This window comes from Limulus polyphemus, unplaced genomic scaffold, assembly GCF_000517525.1.
Source record: "Limulus polyphemus unplaced genomic scaffold, Limulus_polyphemus-2.1.2 Scaffold974, whole genome shotgun sequence".
In the NCBI taxonomy this organism is placed as follows: Eukaryota; Metazoa; Arthropoda; class Merostomata; order Xiphosura; family Limulidae; genus Limulus; species Limulus polyphemus.
Window position 1 is genome coordinate 279,781 of NW_013666584.1, and position 16,694 is coordinate 296,474.

A 16,694-nucleotide genomic window follows, 5' to 3' on the forward strand; every position below is an offset into this window, starting at 1 on the left:
CACACATACATATACACATACACACATACATATACACATACACACATACATATACACATACACACATACATATATATAATTATTCATACCTTCTGTGTATAGGACGCACTTTTTTACCCCAAAATTTGATGTCAAAATCTGCTTGCGTCCTATACACAGAAGAATACGGTACCTAGTATTTAGTTCTAAATCATTTAAAGTGTTTTTCCTCTAATTTCACTCGAGTAATTGTCCAAGTGCAATAAAATATTAATGCGGTCCAGACATGCTGAACAATTATAAATATTTCACAATTCGCAACATGCTCTTTGTATTGTGTTTATTATGGGCGGATGATACTATATAAAAAAAAAAAATGTCTAACGGGTCTTCCGCTTCTCTTGTACCTATTCTACACAAACTAAGGTACGAGTCTAAACAGGATTTGTCACGGGTGGGGACTAATAACGGTCAATGGAGTCCCTGTATCCGATGCTACCAGGGATGATAGTCCGGGGCGATACATTTTAATGACATCCGTTCGTTCCATGATCATAACTCTGCCATTCCCACGATTTAGTCGACGAAATCAACGTGTTTCCGAGATTCGGAGGTCGCAACCAATTACTTTAATCGACAAGTAACCGTTATGTTTATATATAGGAGGAAGTACTCCTAACGGTTTCCGGGAAAACGAGAACAAACGACATCTATTCTACAACAATTTGTTCAGGGTAGCTAGTACATCCGCCAAAATTCACTTTAACACAAGTTGAAGCTTCTATTATTAATAAACGAGGGGAAAAATTAAAATTTTAACGGAATGTGGGGATTGCTATAAGTAGTATCCACAACAACAAAATAAATGCAATAAAAAGTACACAAACAAGTGATACTAAGTTGATAGATTTTAAAGCTATCTTCAATCCATATTTTTCCAGTTTATTTGCTCAGTTTTATATGTCCATGAAATGGACACAACATCTATAAACTTTCAGTATAGCCATATCCCCGATAGCTATCCCTTTTACAGGAATTAAAACTAAAATTCATGAAATGTAATCCTTACGTCGGCCTACAGAGAAGTGTGTAAAGCTGCCAAAGTAGAGATTAAATTTTATAAATGTGATTGTGGTTTTAATTTTTTGTTTCACTTTCTGTAGTAGGATCGCTACTTCATTTTAAAATTCATAATTTTTCAATACCGTTGTTTGTTTGCTCTTTATGTTATACCTGTATAAAGTATATACTTTACCTATAGAAACTGTCGCGTCTATCCATCGATATGTAGCGCCATCTGTCGATTGAATTTGGTTGAAAGATATTCAAGTACGTGCATATGTTTACCATTTATTTAAAAAATCTAATAATAAGAGGAACAGGAAACGCATACATACACACAAGGAGGGTTTTTCTTTTGACAAAAGCAGGTTATTAACATTACGTATTAAGAAAAATGCACGATGTTCATCTTGTTTAACATATACTTTGAACTTTACCATAATTGTTTAAATTGTAACCCTTCGTATACAAATAACAATACTTGAAAATATATACTCACCAATAAATTCTATAGCCTCGTTAAAGCAAGAAGCTATATTTTCGCTTCCAGAGTCTTTGACTGGTATTATTTTGTAGGTGAAATCGTTTTCAAAGTGGTTGGGACACGTCTGGGAGACATTCAGTAAAGCAGTAATTCCCAAGTGCTGAAGAGTAGCTTTACTGGAAGCGTGGTAAGCACTCCCCAGGAACAGGTAAGATAAAATTTGCACAGGCTCTTCCTGCTCATGCGCCGGGAATAGTACATGAGAGGTCTGTGTGTCAGTTACAGAAGAATTGGGCTTTGTTTTGACGACGGAGTTCAGTGTCCATATTTTCATCACTTCGGTAGTACTACTATGTACATGGTCACTTTGAGAACGTTCAGATGTCCAGTTATTCGTGCTTCTGGGCGTGTCATCACCAACCACAAGAGAGCTGCTTTTAGTACAAAGATGAGGGTAGCGGGGGCGGAAATCTCGCATTCCTCCTATTTAAAATTATATCGAATTAGTAATTCTAACTACTACAAATAATATATTTTAAACAATTCTTCGGAAATAAGTTTAAGAGCACATTTTAAAAACTATAAATAATAAGTCGAATCAACTTGTGTATCTTTAAACATCTACCTCTTAAGGTAAAGTAGCAGGAGTTAAAAGTACAGTAACTAATAGAATGGCAAATAAAACTGTTGATTCAAGTCAGTTTCTTTAATTTTATATCCTTGTCATTATGTCATTCAAAAAGTAATACTAACGGTCATTTTTTGCTGCTCTAGTACACAGAGATTGAGTACGTTACATTAAAAGGATTTTGAAATTTAACCACTTCGTTACAGTCCATTTCGCTACTTCCGGTCATGCTTTCTGACAACTGCACTCTTGACAATACCCTGCAGTGTATTTTCCATTGCAAAAGTATCTGTCGCATTTCTGACAACTGCACTCTTGACAATACCCTGCAGTGTATTTTCCATTGCAAAAGTATCTGTCGCAATGATCTCATGCCCAAGCACACCACTTTTCATAATCAACCTAGTGTAGGAGGGCAACAGCGCCCGTTTGTCTCGTAGAAATAGCATGATACCCTTTTCATTCTCTAGTTACACGAAGTATGTAACAGTTGCACGAGAGATGTGGCTCGAAGCTTCACCATGGTGAAACAATATTCTGTTGGCCTCATTTTCACACTAACGTTTTTTGCTCGTAGATACTCACCTGTTTACAAAACTCCGCACGTTGCTTACAACGTCTTGTTAAGTCTTTCTGGATGATGGTGGTTCCATAAGTGTATTCACATTTCTTTGCTTTCCAACGTAATCAAGTGCAAGGGATAACTCCCGTTTTGAAAATAAATTCAAAATCCACGATAGATTTTTTATTTTTTTTAGTTGAGTAATGGAACAATGTGGCGGAGAGGGCTGCTACGTACCCTTCCTAAAAGCGATCAATTTTCCGTGGCATCATACTACTTACTCTGAACAACGTCAAAACATAGTTCTGATACACCGCAACTTATTAGATGCGGCTGTCGCGCAACTTATTGATTTGCTTATTCAAAATTATTTTAATATAACGTACTCAACCCTGTTTAGGTTTACGGGAGTCAAAGAAAATGTTATTGCCGATACATTTTATCAACATGTCAAATATTAGAATCATCTTTTGTGATTCTTGACAAGCAGAATAGTTTTCAAAGCCGTTAACCGTTATTGGAAAACAAACATTTTACACTGGCGTATACCACATTCAAACAACAAGTTTAGGCCGTCTAAAATAGTATTCAAAACAAATGTACCTAATAATTACTAACGCCTTATGTCAAGATTGATTACGTCACTGGAATGTGTCTACTTTATCATTGTTGTGATTAGGCACTTGCAATACAATATATTTCTAATGTTTCTACAAATAGCTTAAACCATCGTGGTTGATTGTTTAATAACAATCGGGTGGGACGTTATCTCTTCCAATACATCGTGATACAGTTTCTGAACGAGATTCGAATTTTGTTTACTGTTCAGCTTGCATTATTATTATTTATTGGAATCTCAATTTTCAACGCGCATTATGTTGCAAACAGCTAAATTCACTATAATATCCTTCTAATCTATTACTGTTAACATTATTATTATTGATATCTGGTCAAATGTATAGCCATGCAGACCAGAGCTAAAATAACTTAATAGCAAGCAAAAGGAACACTGCGGTATAAAACAAATAACCAGAAATACTTAATGTTATAAATTAAGGTTGGGTAAGTGAAACCTATTATGATTAAATACATCTCTGGCCGTAACCCCTCCTACCCAACAACCACCACCCCATATCATACATGTAAATAACGAAAATCCTGTATTTTTATCAAACGTAATTGACATTATTGAAGTGAAATAGTGGCACGTTTAACATCCTCTTGGCAATAATCTAACATTTATTTATTTACATCTAAATTGGTAAGTTCGACATTCTCAAACGTAATTGACATTATTGAAGTGAAATAGTGGCACGTTTAACATCCTCTTGGCAATAATCTAACATTTATTTATTTACATCTAAATTGGTAAGTTCGACATTCTCATTTTATTGTCTACAAAACCACATAAAACTTCAAATTATCAACTCTTTCACTGGTTGCAGATAATTAATCCGCATGGCTTTCACCTTTATGGTAGTTCAGTAAGTTATAGTAGTACAAGAGCCAAGAACACACGTAAAACATTTATGTTAAACAATGGGATGCTTTTCCTCTCATACAATGTCCCCGCCCCATCCAGTCGTTATAGTTCACTGTGTTTATAATCTAATTGTTCTCCTGTTAAACTACAGTGATTACGAAAATTTAAACTGTGATCAGGCCTATAAGCTTAAGAGTTGGAGCTTCATTTTCTTAAAACGCAAGTTACTTCACTTTCACGGTGACTATATAATGATGTCATCAAAAAGACTGTTAAACTCACCGGAAAGTGTTCACGTCAGTCTGCAGGAAGAATAACGCATGGTTTCATACTTTCACCATTACTTTGAGGTAACCTATACCGGAGGGTGTGTATTTTGTTTGTGACGTCATTTCTAGCCCATGTCCGGAAAACGTAATAAGGTGAACACATTCTAGAAAGTGTAATCGTCACCAGGTTTGATATCTATAATCGGTTTCTTTTAAAGTTAATTACACATTTTTCGACGATCTATGGACAAGTGACGTCACCGTCGTCCTTGTGACGTATGAATGCCTTAAAGAATTTCTCATACGATTGCGGTTTTCGTCAGTTAAAATGTATTATGTGGGACAGGCAAAGATCCAAGAATATACAATTTTTCCTTATGAGAGCAACACTGTTCTCTAAAAGGACTTTATGTTGAATACTTCGGAAACCAATAATGTGACTTACTCATCATAAAACCAAGAATATTTTTGTGGTGAAAAGGATACAAGTTATTCGAACCAAATTGCTTTGTCGAAATTTAAAACAGTCTAACTATAGCTGCGTTTCTACTTCATTACATGCAAGTTATTATATACCACGCCTTGTACGTGTGTAGCTATATATCAGTCATAGAGCTGCTGACCGAAACCTAACTTCAGCGCCATTCTTTATCAAAAACGAGTCAATGAGTTTCGAAAAATAACTATTCTAAACCTGCATTGTCCTCTATTCTCACTCCAGCTATTTTTACATGTATGGGTTGGCTAACATCATACACGTTTGTTATTTTATACGATTAGGTAAGAGTGGATATTTCAACATCAGTCCAGTTGTGTGGTATAAAATCAATTGTTTTGTGAATCAATTGTTTTCTTCCGATCTCGAAACTTGTAGACAAATATTTCAACCAATCTCCCTTTACTTTTAAATCAATATATACATCAACGCTATCAGAAAATGTCAGATTACACCACGCAGATTTTTCAAAATAAGAATAACAAGAGTATTATTCTCATGGCAACTTTATTGATTTTAGATTTTTTTGTGTACCATACACGAGTAATTACAAATATGTCTTTTGTGAGGCCGTAATCGGCTTAACCAATGAGACGAAGGACGTTCTCATTCAGAAACACGCGGGATGTTGTCATTCGGAGCAGGCGAGTAATGCCACCAATGGCGAATCGCGCCAATCGATAGTAAAGTAAGAGCATAGAACATCGAGATAATATAGTACACAAACATGTACCGCCTCACTTCTACGTAGAACGATCAATACAGGAGGAATATGGCCGTTTTAAAAACAACAGCTCAAACATTTTATTGGTGAATTAAAACACACACAAACCTGGATACATCTTTTATTCACTTATAAAATTGTTGTATATATATATTGGGAATGAAGTTTGATATAGATCAAGGTCATTTTATCCTTGTCATGCTTCACTGCTCCCCAAAGCTAACGATGTCCTAGATTTTCCTATTAGAAAATATTACGACGAGGTTTCACGTCAGAGACCACGCCGGGAATGAATGAAATACAGCAGTGTACATGTATATGCCACACACTAGCAGCCTTATTATAAATCAGTTGGGCGAGATGCAACGTTCACGTGGGTACGTTACGGTACCACTACGTTAAGAGTGGAAAGCTGGTACTAGATGTACCAACTTGCGCTAAGTGTTTACATAAGTGTAAGCGCATTTCTTAAAGTACGTAGACGTAAAAGATGAACGTGAAATGTGCCATCAATGTTATCTATATTCGAAACATCCAAGTTAAGACAATTATGTTAAACACGGAAATTTTTAAGGATGGTATCGCCCCGTGTCACTTTTAACTCCCAAATATGATCTAACCCATGTTAGAAAAAGTTTATTGTTTGAAGGTAGTCTTAAAAACAGCTGTATACATCCTAGGATGATTAACACCTTTAGAAAATAATATGTATCAAACTCAGAAGAATCTGGGATATAAATCTACAAATTGACAATCAAATTTAGGAGCATTTCATGCTCAACTCCTCAGTATATGCGTTACAATGTTCCAAGCCAAAAAAGTATTATTGAAATGACAGTAAAAAACAATTAAAATAAACATTTTTGGATTTGTTTTAGTTGCATGTACGATGTAACATTGGTTGAAAAAGTGTCCACTTATTATAAAATTGACGTTATTATTTTAACGGTACGGATAAGCTACGTACATTAAAACCCCTATTACCAAGTTTTTTTTTGTTGTTGTTTACTGTGTTTGAACTTAGGAATTTCTAAAAAGAACTTTTAAGAATTATTTTATTTTCTGTTAGACAAGAAAACTTTGTGATTTTAGTTGATTGGTTTCAAAGCTAATCATTTTACTTATATTATTTTACTTTTTAACCTTAGTGTTCACAAAATAATAATGAAGTGAATAATCATGTTTTTATTTTCAAGTTATATTATTAATTTATGATAAGACATCTGTGCTCTGCCAGAAAAAAATTTAAATTTCCATGTTCCCGTTATACTACAGCTTGAAAATAACGTGAATATACTTTCAGGCAAGCCATTAAAATTTATGAGTGCTGGAATTTAAACTATCATTTAGGTTGTTCGTATACACTTTAAACAATATTTGGTATTTATAATTTAAGATTTAAAATTACAATATATGTACTCACCAGATAAATAGTATAAACGTTTAATCCCGGCTTCAAAGCTGAGACATCTAGCTACAGAATTTACTACAGCTTCCTCGGGAGAGTTTCCCCACAAGTATGTCTCTTGTCCGTGTTCACTGTACAAAATTACGTGAGAATATTCACCACGAAGAACTTTTTCCCTTATTTCTGAATTAGGAATTATTGTTCTTAAAGGTAATCGTCCACCGGAGCGTCTTCGTAGTAACGCTGGACAATGAACATTAACTGCTGTCATAATGTGACACTCCGTATAGGATAAAAATGGGCGACAGTCTAAAAGCAAAAACGGCAACAAATTTTCTCCGTGATTTTTATAACATTCATCCTCAAGATATTGTTGTAGCTGCTCCATAGTTAAGAGGTTTAACTTCAACGACATATTCTCAACGTCACAGCCTAGACGTTTCTGTCTTGAACGTCTTGTTCCGTCGACAAGGAAGACAGGCATGAATGATATATTTCTTTGTCAAAAATAAAGCAAATTACAACAATAATAAAAACTCTGAATAAAATAGTATTTCAACACTCCGTGTCAATTCACTTCATAATCTTTCATACACAGCCACTTTCAAACGACCTCAGCAGACGTACTATATTCTACGTTTCATTGACGTGTTTTTATGGGTTTATGAATGAAACAAGCTACACTTTGGAAGATGTGGTATTCAGCCGCATCAAAATAAAGTGCACACATTTACGTTACTTTTTACTTAGGGATAGTTTTTTAATCGTCTTTTAGTAATCAGGTATTTCATTTTTAAGATATTATTATATAGGAATAAAATCTTTTGTGAGGAAAATATTTTATTTAAATTATCGTTAGAACGGAAGAACACTACATAGTCCCTCTGCTATGTCAGATAATTAGATACGACATTTTGCGTAAAATACTGATGGCAATTTATACATATTTAAATAATAATATAGATTTTTAAAACTTATTTTTTATTTTAACATATTTTAATATAAAACTGTTTTTTCTATATTACTTTCTCTAAAGTTAACTTTGCTTAGCATGTTTTTTATTAACCAATTACAAGAGAGCACGTGGGCCTAAACGTGTAAACTATGCATGTCATGGAGACTTGTTAGGACTGAATTTTGTAAGTTGTAACGTTTACAGTTTACTTGTAAATCTACACTAGTTGCTTAAGTTGACAAGATTTATAAGGTATGGTTTCAAAGATGTTCATCTTTTATCATGTACTCAATTCGCAAATTTTGTTCGTTTTTCTGGCAAAGCATTCAACAACTTAAAAATAGTAGTATTGAAAATTTAATCTAGATTGTAACACAGTGTATTGACAATGTCTAATACTAATAGTAATACTACTATTACTAGTAGTATGACTGACAGAATCTCAGTACGACTATGAGACTATGTATGACCAACTCAAATGGCAAAATTCATGCTACTGGTATGGACAGTATCGTAACTGTATTTTCCACAATAATACCAATTCTAAGTGTTTAATCAAACTTTATACGTTATAAGCACGTTGACTAACAGTAACATAGTAAGACTTAATAGTAATAGTATGGCAATATGCTGGCCTTAGAACTTGGTCTCTAGATCAGGTATGTGATTAAATTTAAAAAAAATTACACATCAACATGTTGAATTTTAAGCTATTAACTTAATAATTAAATACCGATATATAATAATACAATAGTTCTAAATTAACATTTGTTAAAAAGGAATCTAAGATGGGGCTTACTAATTATTATTAGTAATTTATCTTAGTGATACACACCTTTTACGTTTATGGCATGTATTATTTATATATTTAGGCTTACGGTTTTGGATTTGCAACATTAGCCTTGTTCTATTTACGTTATTTTAGTATTCCTTATAATACTAAATTTATAAGAAGAAAGTGTTCGTATGTTAAGCAAGTCACTTGGTTATATAACAGTGAAATATTTTTTGTTTATAGTTAAGCACAAAGCTACATAATGGGCTTTGCCCAACCACAAGTATCGAAACCCAGTTTCTAGCATGTGTAAATATAAAGCTTTGCCACTGGAGGCACTATTTCATCCTAGTAGTATGAAGTTTGAATTTAGTATAATAATGTACTTTCAAGTTTTCAGACAAGTTAATGTGGCATACTTGTACTTGTAAGGCCTAATTTTATGGAACTTTTTAATATGAGATAAAGGCTTTGTTTAAAACCGTTAAGAAAAAAACCATTATTTTGAAATACTTCTTATATGGCTGTTTTTATTTGTAAATTGTAGCTAGATACATTTGCAATGAAATGTATATATTTAAATGTTATGGTATATGTCGTTATTTAGTAATAATGCATTTGTCATCAATCTTTAGTTTCATTATATCATAAATTGCAAAAATTGAAACAATTATTCTCCTTAATAATATTTCTGTGTATATATCTATATATATATATTGCTGTGAAACGTGCAAATATACAGAGTCCTTTGGCAGTGCTTGAGTCTTTATAAAAATGCCATAGTGAAATTATTGTGCATGGTTAACTTATTTTGAGGCGAGAAATAATGGTAACTTAGTGGTAAAGTTTTTTGTTGTTGTTTCTATAGCAAGAAAGTAGGAATATCAAAAAGTGCTTAGGTAACACCATGTTTATGTGTGTGTGTTTGTATATATGTATATAACAATTAAAATTCCTTTAGTCAAAATTTATGTGACAAGTAAAATCTTTTCAACAGGTTAATGGAAGGGAGTTCTGTGAATTATAGGTTTAACTTTCATAGGCTTGGAAATGTTTGGAAAAAACACTAAATATTACTGAGTGTTTAAAACTATATTTAGATAATGTAAAGGTGAGGGATACTCTTTGAGAAGGGTCTTGAAGTTTATAAGATGTGAAGCCAATAGATTTGAGGTTTGATTATTTGGAAGAATGTTTGGTTTGGGGTTTTGAAAATTGTTTCTGGTTATATTTATCATAAAAGTTTTGAAAAGTAGAGGTGAAATGCTAATTTGGACTTTTTGATATGGAATGACATTAGTAATTCTTACAGTTTTAAGCTAATGGCTGTTCATTTTAAAAATAATGAAGTCTTCATAAGAGCCCTGGCTGTTCATTTTAAAAATAATGAAGTCTTCATAAGAGCCCTTTTTCAAAAATGCTACGTCAAGATCCCACTCATCATAGCCACTTCTCAGCTTCTATTTTTCCAGACACAAATGTGCATTGATTGTCTTTATGTCAAGATACACAGACTGTTGCATGTGTGAAGACTTTATTGTCAACCTGGTAGTACCTCCCATCCGAAGACAAATTGAGAATTCAAGTTAAGTTCAATGGATTACTGTATTCAAACGACCATGGAGTGTTCAGTGAGAGAAAATTATACTCTCACAACAAATAGTCATAATTCTGTTTATAGATATAATCATAAATTTTGCCAGTATGCTACATTTATGATTTGTTCATGTTAAAAAATATAACAACATTCTTATTTCTTCTGTTGCTTCTATTGTTATAATTACTCCTGTTTTCCCAATAAGGAGATTGATAGTGTTGACGTGTTATCGTTTTTATGCTTAATGGGGAGAAAGAAAGGACTAGGGGACACAAATATAAATTTTGGCAGGGTAGTAGTCATCTTCAGTTAAGACAGCTATATTTTTCTAACGGGGTAGTTGATTTTAGAATGTGTTGCCTTCAGAATGTGGTGGATGCAGTTAATTTATGAGAGTTTGAGGGAAGGTTTGATAAATATTTGAATGATTAAAAACTAGCTTTGATTGCTTTATTAACAACGGCATAGCTCTGTCATCTCTTGATAGATTTGAGATATAATTACAGTTTTGGACTCAGGAGGTCAAACATTTTCGATTGATGTACTTGACCATGCCCATGGTCTCATAGATTAATTTACTTTAAAGGTCTTATTGATTAATTTACTCTAATCCTACCTAACAGAATTTCAAGTGCTGTGGCTATTAAGGATTCCCTCTTGTTTTTATTTTAAAGTTTAATTTTGTGGTGTGGGTGGTCTAGATGGGTCAGTGGGTCCCTTTTTGACCTTAAGTTATAAGTGATGTAAAAAATAAAATACTACTATGGATAGTAATAGACTTGTCTGCATAATATGGCTAAAAATGAAGTTATTTTCAGGGAGTAATAATGGTAACTTAGCGGTAAATTTTTTCATTTCTGTTGGAAGAAAGTAAGAATAAGAAAAAGTACTTAGGGTGACACCATGTTTTTACAAGCTGTTTGAAATGGTGCACTGTGGCATTTTTATAAAGACTCAAGCATTGCCAAAAGACTATAAATTTGAAGTTTTCACAGCATTTTTGCAGGGACCGTTTTATAGATGTTGATTATAATTGACCTTAGCATTAAGTCAAAATACTTTAGGTTTTTGTTTTACTGAGTAGAAAAATAATTTTCATGCAGTTGTTAAGTAGAACAAGAAAGAGTTTTTTTCAAAGATAAAGGGATGTTGCTTTATAATTATGAAGGATAAACAACAACAGGATTCTTTGAATGAGACTTTGTGTGAAATGTTACCAGTTCCTTTTTGGTGTGCATATTGATAGTAATGAGATTATATAATATTTGGGTCATATAATGCAGTATTTCTTAAAATATCTATGTATTTTGTAACTTCTTGTCATGGCAGCTTTTTTTTAGGCATAACTATATGTAATTTTACATTTGATATATGGAGAGTGGAAACTAGAGTTTAGATATTGTGGTAAGTCTATTTTCACTACAAGTCTGTAAGTAGAAGGGCTCTTGGCTAATGAATTTTTATGTAATAGTTATTTTGAAGTGGAAGGGAACTGATATAGTTTTAGAAAACGGAGGCTGGTGAAAAAATGGGAATCTTTACATTTTGAAAATTATTACTAGTGGTAACCTTCAGAAGGTCTGTTTTTGTACCATTGTTATTCATTGAATATATCAGAAATTTAGACCATATTTTGAACAGGAATATTTCAAAACTTGCTGATGATTCTAAGCTTATGGAAAAAACTTGTTATATTAAGAATATTAGTCTTATAAAAAGGATCTTTATACTTTTGCTGTTTAAGGCATAGCATTGAAAATAAAGAACATAAAATAATTAGATTTTAAAGCTAAAAATTGTCAGGACTTTAGACAGTATTTTATGAGTGGCTGTTTTTCTGGTGGAATGAAAAGGTTCGAAATACTCTCGTGTATGTTACATATACTAAGTTTCTGCTTTGGAAGATCAGTTGCTGGGTGACAGAGCTATTTTTATTGTGAAAATTATTAACTTGTGTTTTTGATAGCGATAAGGATTTAAGTTTGGTTATTGATAAAGTTTGAAACTTTTCATGGGAGTGTTTGATTGCATTGAAAAGGGCTAGATGTCAAAGAGCATAGTTCTGAGATCTATTTATAGAAATATTGATTCTAAGAATTTGAAGGTAGCTGTTTTCTTGCATAACACTGGGGTTAAAGTCTGTATGTATTTCACACTCAATTTTAATCCCAATATTACTAGAAGAAAACAATTAAGAAAAAAACTGTTTCCAAAATTAATATTCGTTGGGCAAGAAGTAATAATCACTATATTTAAAAATGAATTTAGGTCAAGGGGATCTAGGCTTCCTAACATATTTTTTTCATTCATTTTCTTATAAATTATTAAGCTCAAACTTAATAACTTGCAGTACATATACCTCAATAAAATCACCAGCTTATTTCTTTTTTATGCAACGGCTAGATATCTGGCAGCTGGGAATGGCCTTTCAAGTATTAAATACCCAGCAGTCCAAAAATTTGAATATTAATGAGCTACGATCACCTCTCACACAACTTAAAAAATGAGTAATAGTGAATTACGAGACTGATTTGTTTTCAAGTTCGGTGAAACTTTTGCACTGGAAAAATTTTCATTGTCATTCTTATTTAGTGTCATTCTGCAGTTTATAATTTCATGATCATGAATATTGATAAGCTTACAATATGGTAATTTATATTACTTATAATTTGGGATACTATATTTTGTTTGAAATTATTATTATTAATTATTATAATCATTATAGTTGTTGTAGCTCATCAATATTCAAAGTCCAAATAGAATGAAGTTCTTTCTTGATTTTGAAATAAAAGCACATGTGTGGTTATGTCTGTTTTCCTGTTATAAAAGTATGGTAATGGTGACTTGTTTCTTTTTTAACTTCTTTGTAAAAGTTTGTATTTTATGTGTGTGTCTGTAAAATTGATTTTTTTGTCAGATATTTGACAATAAGTGAGTGTCAGCAAATTATTAGTCTTATTGTTATTTTTCATTTATTTTTAGGACCCATCTCTAAAGTATAAACATAATTGCTAGAGGACATCCAGAAGTTACCACTTTGCTACAGAAGCAACACAATAATAATGGCATTTGATGTGAGAAGGTAAACAGATTGTAAGATAAATTCTGTAAATGGCATTGCTTATTTTTTGTTTCTGGAATAAAATTGAAAGAAAAAATATTTTAATGGATAGAATTTATAGATTTGTTTATTGAATGCTAAACAGTTTAATAATTATTCTGACCAAAAACAAACATGTCCTAGGTGGCCGTAGTCTAGCAATTAATGATTAATTATGTTTTATAGAACATAAAATTCAAGTGTTTACTTGAATATAAATTGAGTTTTTTTTAAATAATTTGTCATTAAGAAAATTAGGAGGACATTTCCTTGTAGAAAAATGTATTTTTTTTTGCTAGTAAGCATAATAAATGATTGATTGCTTACAAAGAAAGTTCTTAGGGTTAAGCTGACAGTTTTTAAAGGATTAAATATATTCAGTATCATTTTGTGAAAATAGCTTGCATGCTGTTTTAAACTTTATGAATTATCTAATGTAAATATACTTCAGTTGATATTTTGTACAACATATTAAAAGTTTATAAACGTTTTTAAAAAAGGTCTGTCATTAGATCATAGAATAACATTAGAAGCTTAGTTACTGATATTATTATGTGTGGTAAAGTTTAGCCCTAACTAAAATTGTATATAAGTTACAGTGTTAACTTATCTCTATTAAAAATAGGCTGTATTTAATAAAGGTTTAACTACTGTTAGGCCTAAGACAAGTGGACTCGTAGATTATGGTGTCTTCAATTAGAATTCATATTATTGTAGAAATCTGGTATTTAAAGAAGTACTGTTGCAATAAAGATACCAATTTGACCACAAATGTTTTGTATGTTTCTGGTAGTTTAGTATTAATATAGCATATGCTGTTTCATTTTTTCATTACTTTTTTTTTACAGTATAACAAAAATTCAGTTAAGTATTAATTGTAAGGGAAACTTTTATGTACATACCGAACATACTAGAAGATGATACGAGTCACATTTCAACAATACAAGATGGAAGACATGGGTAATATTAATATATTTATTGGAAAGAAAGAAACCATACAACTATTACTAAGAGTCCATAGTTTAATATGTGAAACAAGAAAATACCGAACGGTGTATATAAAGTATTTCATTAATGTGTCTTTCAGTAAAATACTGATAAAAACAACTTCTTAATGTAATCTTCATTGTCAGGAATAAATGAGTGCATCCTTAATATATATATATATTGATTAATTTATATTTACAAGAAAATGTTTTAGAAGTAGCTGCTTATAAGATTCACGAAACTCCTTTGCACAAGTATGCGAGTAATTGTGTTTTGTCATCTGTGTGTCTATAAATATAGTTAAAAATGCAATTGTTTGCATACTTGTATAAAGCAGTTTCATAAGTTTTATAAACAGTTAGTTATATATGTATATATCAGTATGTCCTGTTTGAACATGTGTTAAATAACAAATACTGTAACTTGTATATGTTTAGTGTTTAAATGTACAGGATGGACAAAAAAGAACCTAAGTGAAACCACATGTACCTATTTGAAACCTTGTAATTGAAGTATGACAAACTACAGTATTTGTTGAAATGTTAAAAGTTAAAATAAAAAAAGTCAAATTATGCACAAACACTTGTTTAATGTAATCACCACTTCTTTTCCACGACTTTGAGCTTTGGAGATAATGTCTAGTAATCTTGTTCCATGTCAGTTTTTCCATTTGAAAATTTAAACTCAAAAGTAAAGGAAAAAAAACAAAAACATAACATTACTTCACATATTGAGCCATTTTAATGAAAATGATAATTTTTTAAGATATATATTGATTAATCCTAAGAGATATATCACTGTCATAGCTGACCTCATGTGGTTTCAATTCCTTAGTGTTCAAGAAGGATGTTGAGATAACCATTTAATTGTATGCACATTGTAGTTACATTATTTTAAACCCAGTGTTCAGGATATCTAGAGATGTAACAGATGGTGTTCCATTCAAAAACTGAATATCTGGCTACCTAGTAGTTATATATGTATCTTTATATAGTTTTATTAGTTTCATAGGACATTGGAACATATGGGTGAATGTGATATTCTGGAAAAAGGTAAATTACAGGCTAAGTTGGATGTAATAAAAATACTTTTAACATAAAATCATATAATAATTCCAGGTGAATACTCGTATCGTAGTTAGACCTGTCTAGTGTGTACCACTTTCAGAGATAATTTTGTGAAGAGTGTAATCTTAATTGGATATGTCCAGTGTTTTATTAAGCTTCATATTCCTTAAATTTTAAGTACTGAATGAGAAAGTAAACTTTGCAGTGTGCTTTCAGTAAATCTGTGATAAGATCGGTATAATATACTGTTATGAGTGTAGTTTTGCAAGAATCTAAAAAAAATACATAAACTTACCAAAGACTTTTTTCTGGGAAGTGATTGGTAAATGTGTATTAATAAGAAAACACAGTGCCTCATGGAAATGAATATTAAAAAAGCAAAAAAAACAAGGGTTGCTGATGGCTAATTATTTAGTAAAAGACTGGTTAAAATAGGTTCAATTATGTTAATAAAGATGAAGACGATTGCTTAGAAAACTAATATTCACTCACTATACAAAAATTATTTTATTTTGCCAAGTTTAATAAAGTGTGTTTATTTCACATAAGAAAGCAGGATCATATGCTTTGGAAAATATCACAAGTAAATGGATTCATGCAAACACAAACACAAATCAGAGTTACTGATATCTGAGTTTGTTAAATTATTTTTTGTAATCTTTAGTAAAAAAATAATTAAACTTGGTAACGTTATAACTGTTCAACATTAATAAAGTTATTAATTAATTGTCCTTATGTGTGTGTTTGTTGGTTATGTTTCTATGATTTCCTACTTATAATACATTTTAGTTTTACTCCTTGGTAAATATGAAAAGTTTTACTGTGGAATAGGCAGTAATATCTGGCAAAGCATCCAAATAGGCTGAGTACCAACCAAATATTTGTCACAATCCTAAATTGTAGACTCTTCAAATGAAATACAATGTCACAAGTTTAAAAAGAAAAGCAAACTTGTGATTTTTTGTTTTAAAATTTGTTCTTTTTAAAATTATTATACGTTTTATTTTTCTTGTGTAATTGATGTATCTCATTAAGTACTTATAGTAAATTTGTTACAGAGGATACACTTCGTTGTTATTATTCTGATATATATATATATATATATATATATATATATT

The 16,694-nt window shown here is 31.5% G+C and overlaps 2 protein-coding genes across 4 annotated transcripts in view; one reads left to right on the forward strand and one right to left on the reverse strand.

Annotated features, from left to right (window-relative positions):
- The window catches only part of LOC106461504 (dual specificity protein phosphatase 1-like), an 11,980-nt gene extending 4,277 nt beyond the window's left edge, over positions 1 to 7,703 (reverse strand). Inside the window, exons 1-2 of the mRNA XM_013921326.2 lie at positions 7,111 to 7,703; positions 1,541 to 2,008 (exon numbers count right to left, since the gene is read on the reverse strand). Coding sequence (XP_013776780.2) covers positions 1,541 to 2,008; positions 7,111 to 7,579 — 937 coding nt within the window. The 5' untranslated portion in view covers positions 7,580 to 7,703. The remainder of the gene's footprint in view (positions 1 to 1,540; positions 2,009 to 7,110) is intronic.
- Positions 7,704 to 8,094: 391 nt separating this feature from the next.
- The window catches only part of LOC106461507 (endoplasmic reticulum-Golgi intermediate compartment protein 1-like), a 54,822-nt gene continuing 46,222 nt past the window's right edge, over positions 8,095 to 16,694 (forward strand). Inside the window, exons 1-2 of one of the 3 annotated variants that reach the window (XM_013921328.2) lie at positions 8,095 to 8,234; positions 13,405 to 13,504. In XM_013921328.2, the coding sequence (XP_013776782.1) occupies positions 13,485 to 13,504 (20 nt within the window). In that variant the 5' untranslated portion in view covers positions 8,095 to 8,234; positions 13,405 to 13,484. Of the gene's footprint in view, positions 8,303 to 8,690; positions 8,710 to 13,404; positions 13,505 to 16,694 lie in introns of those variants that run through there. The other 2 variants (XM_013921329.2, XM_022388479.1) reach the window with 2 other exon arrangements.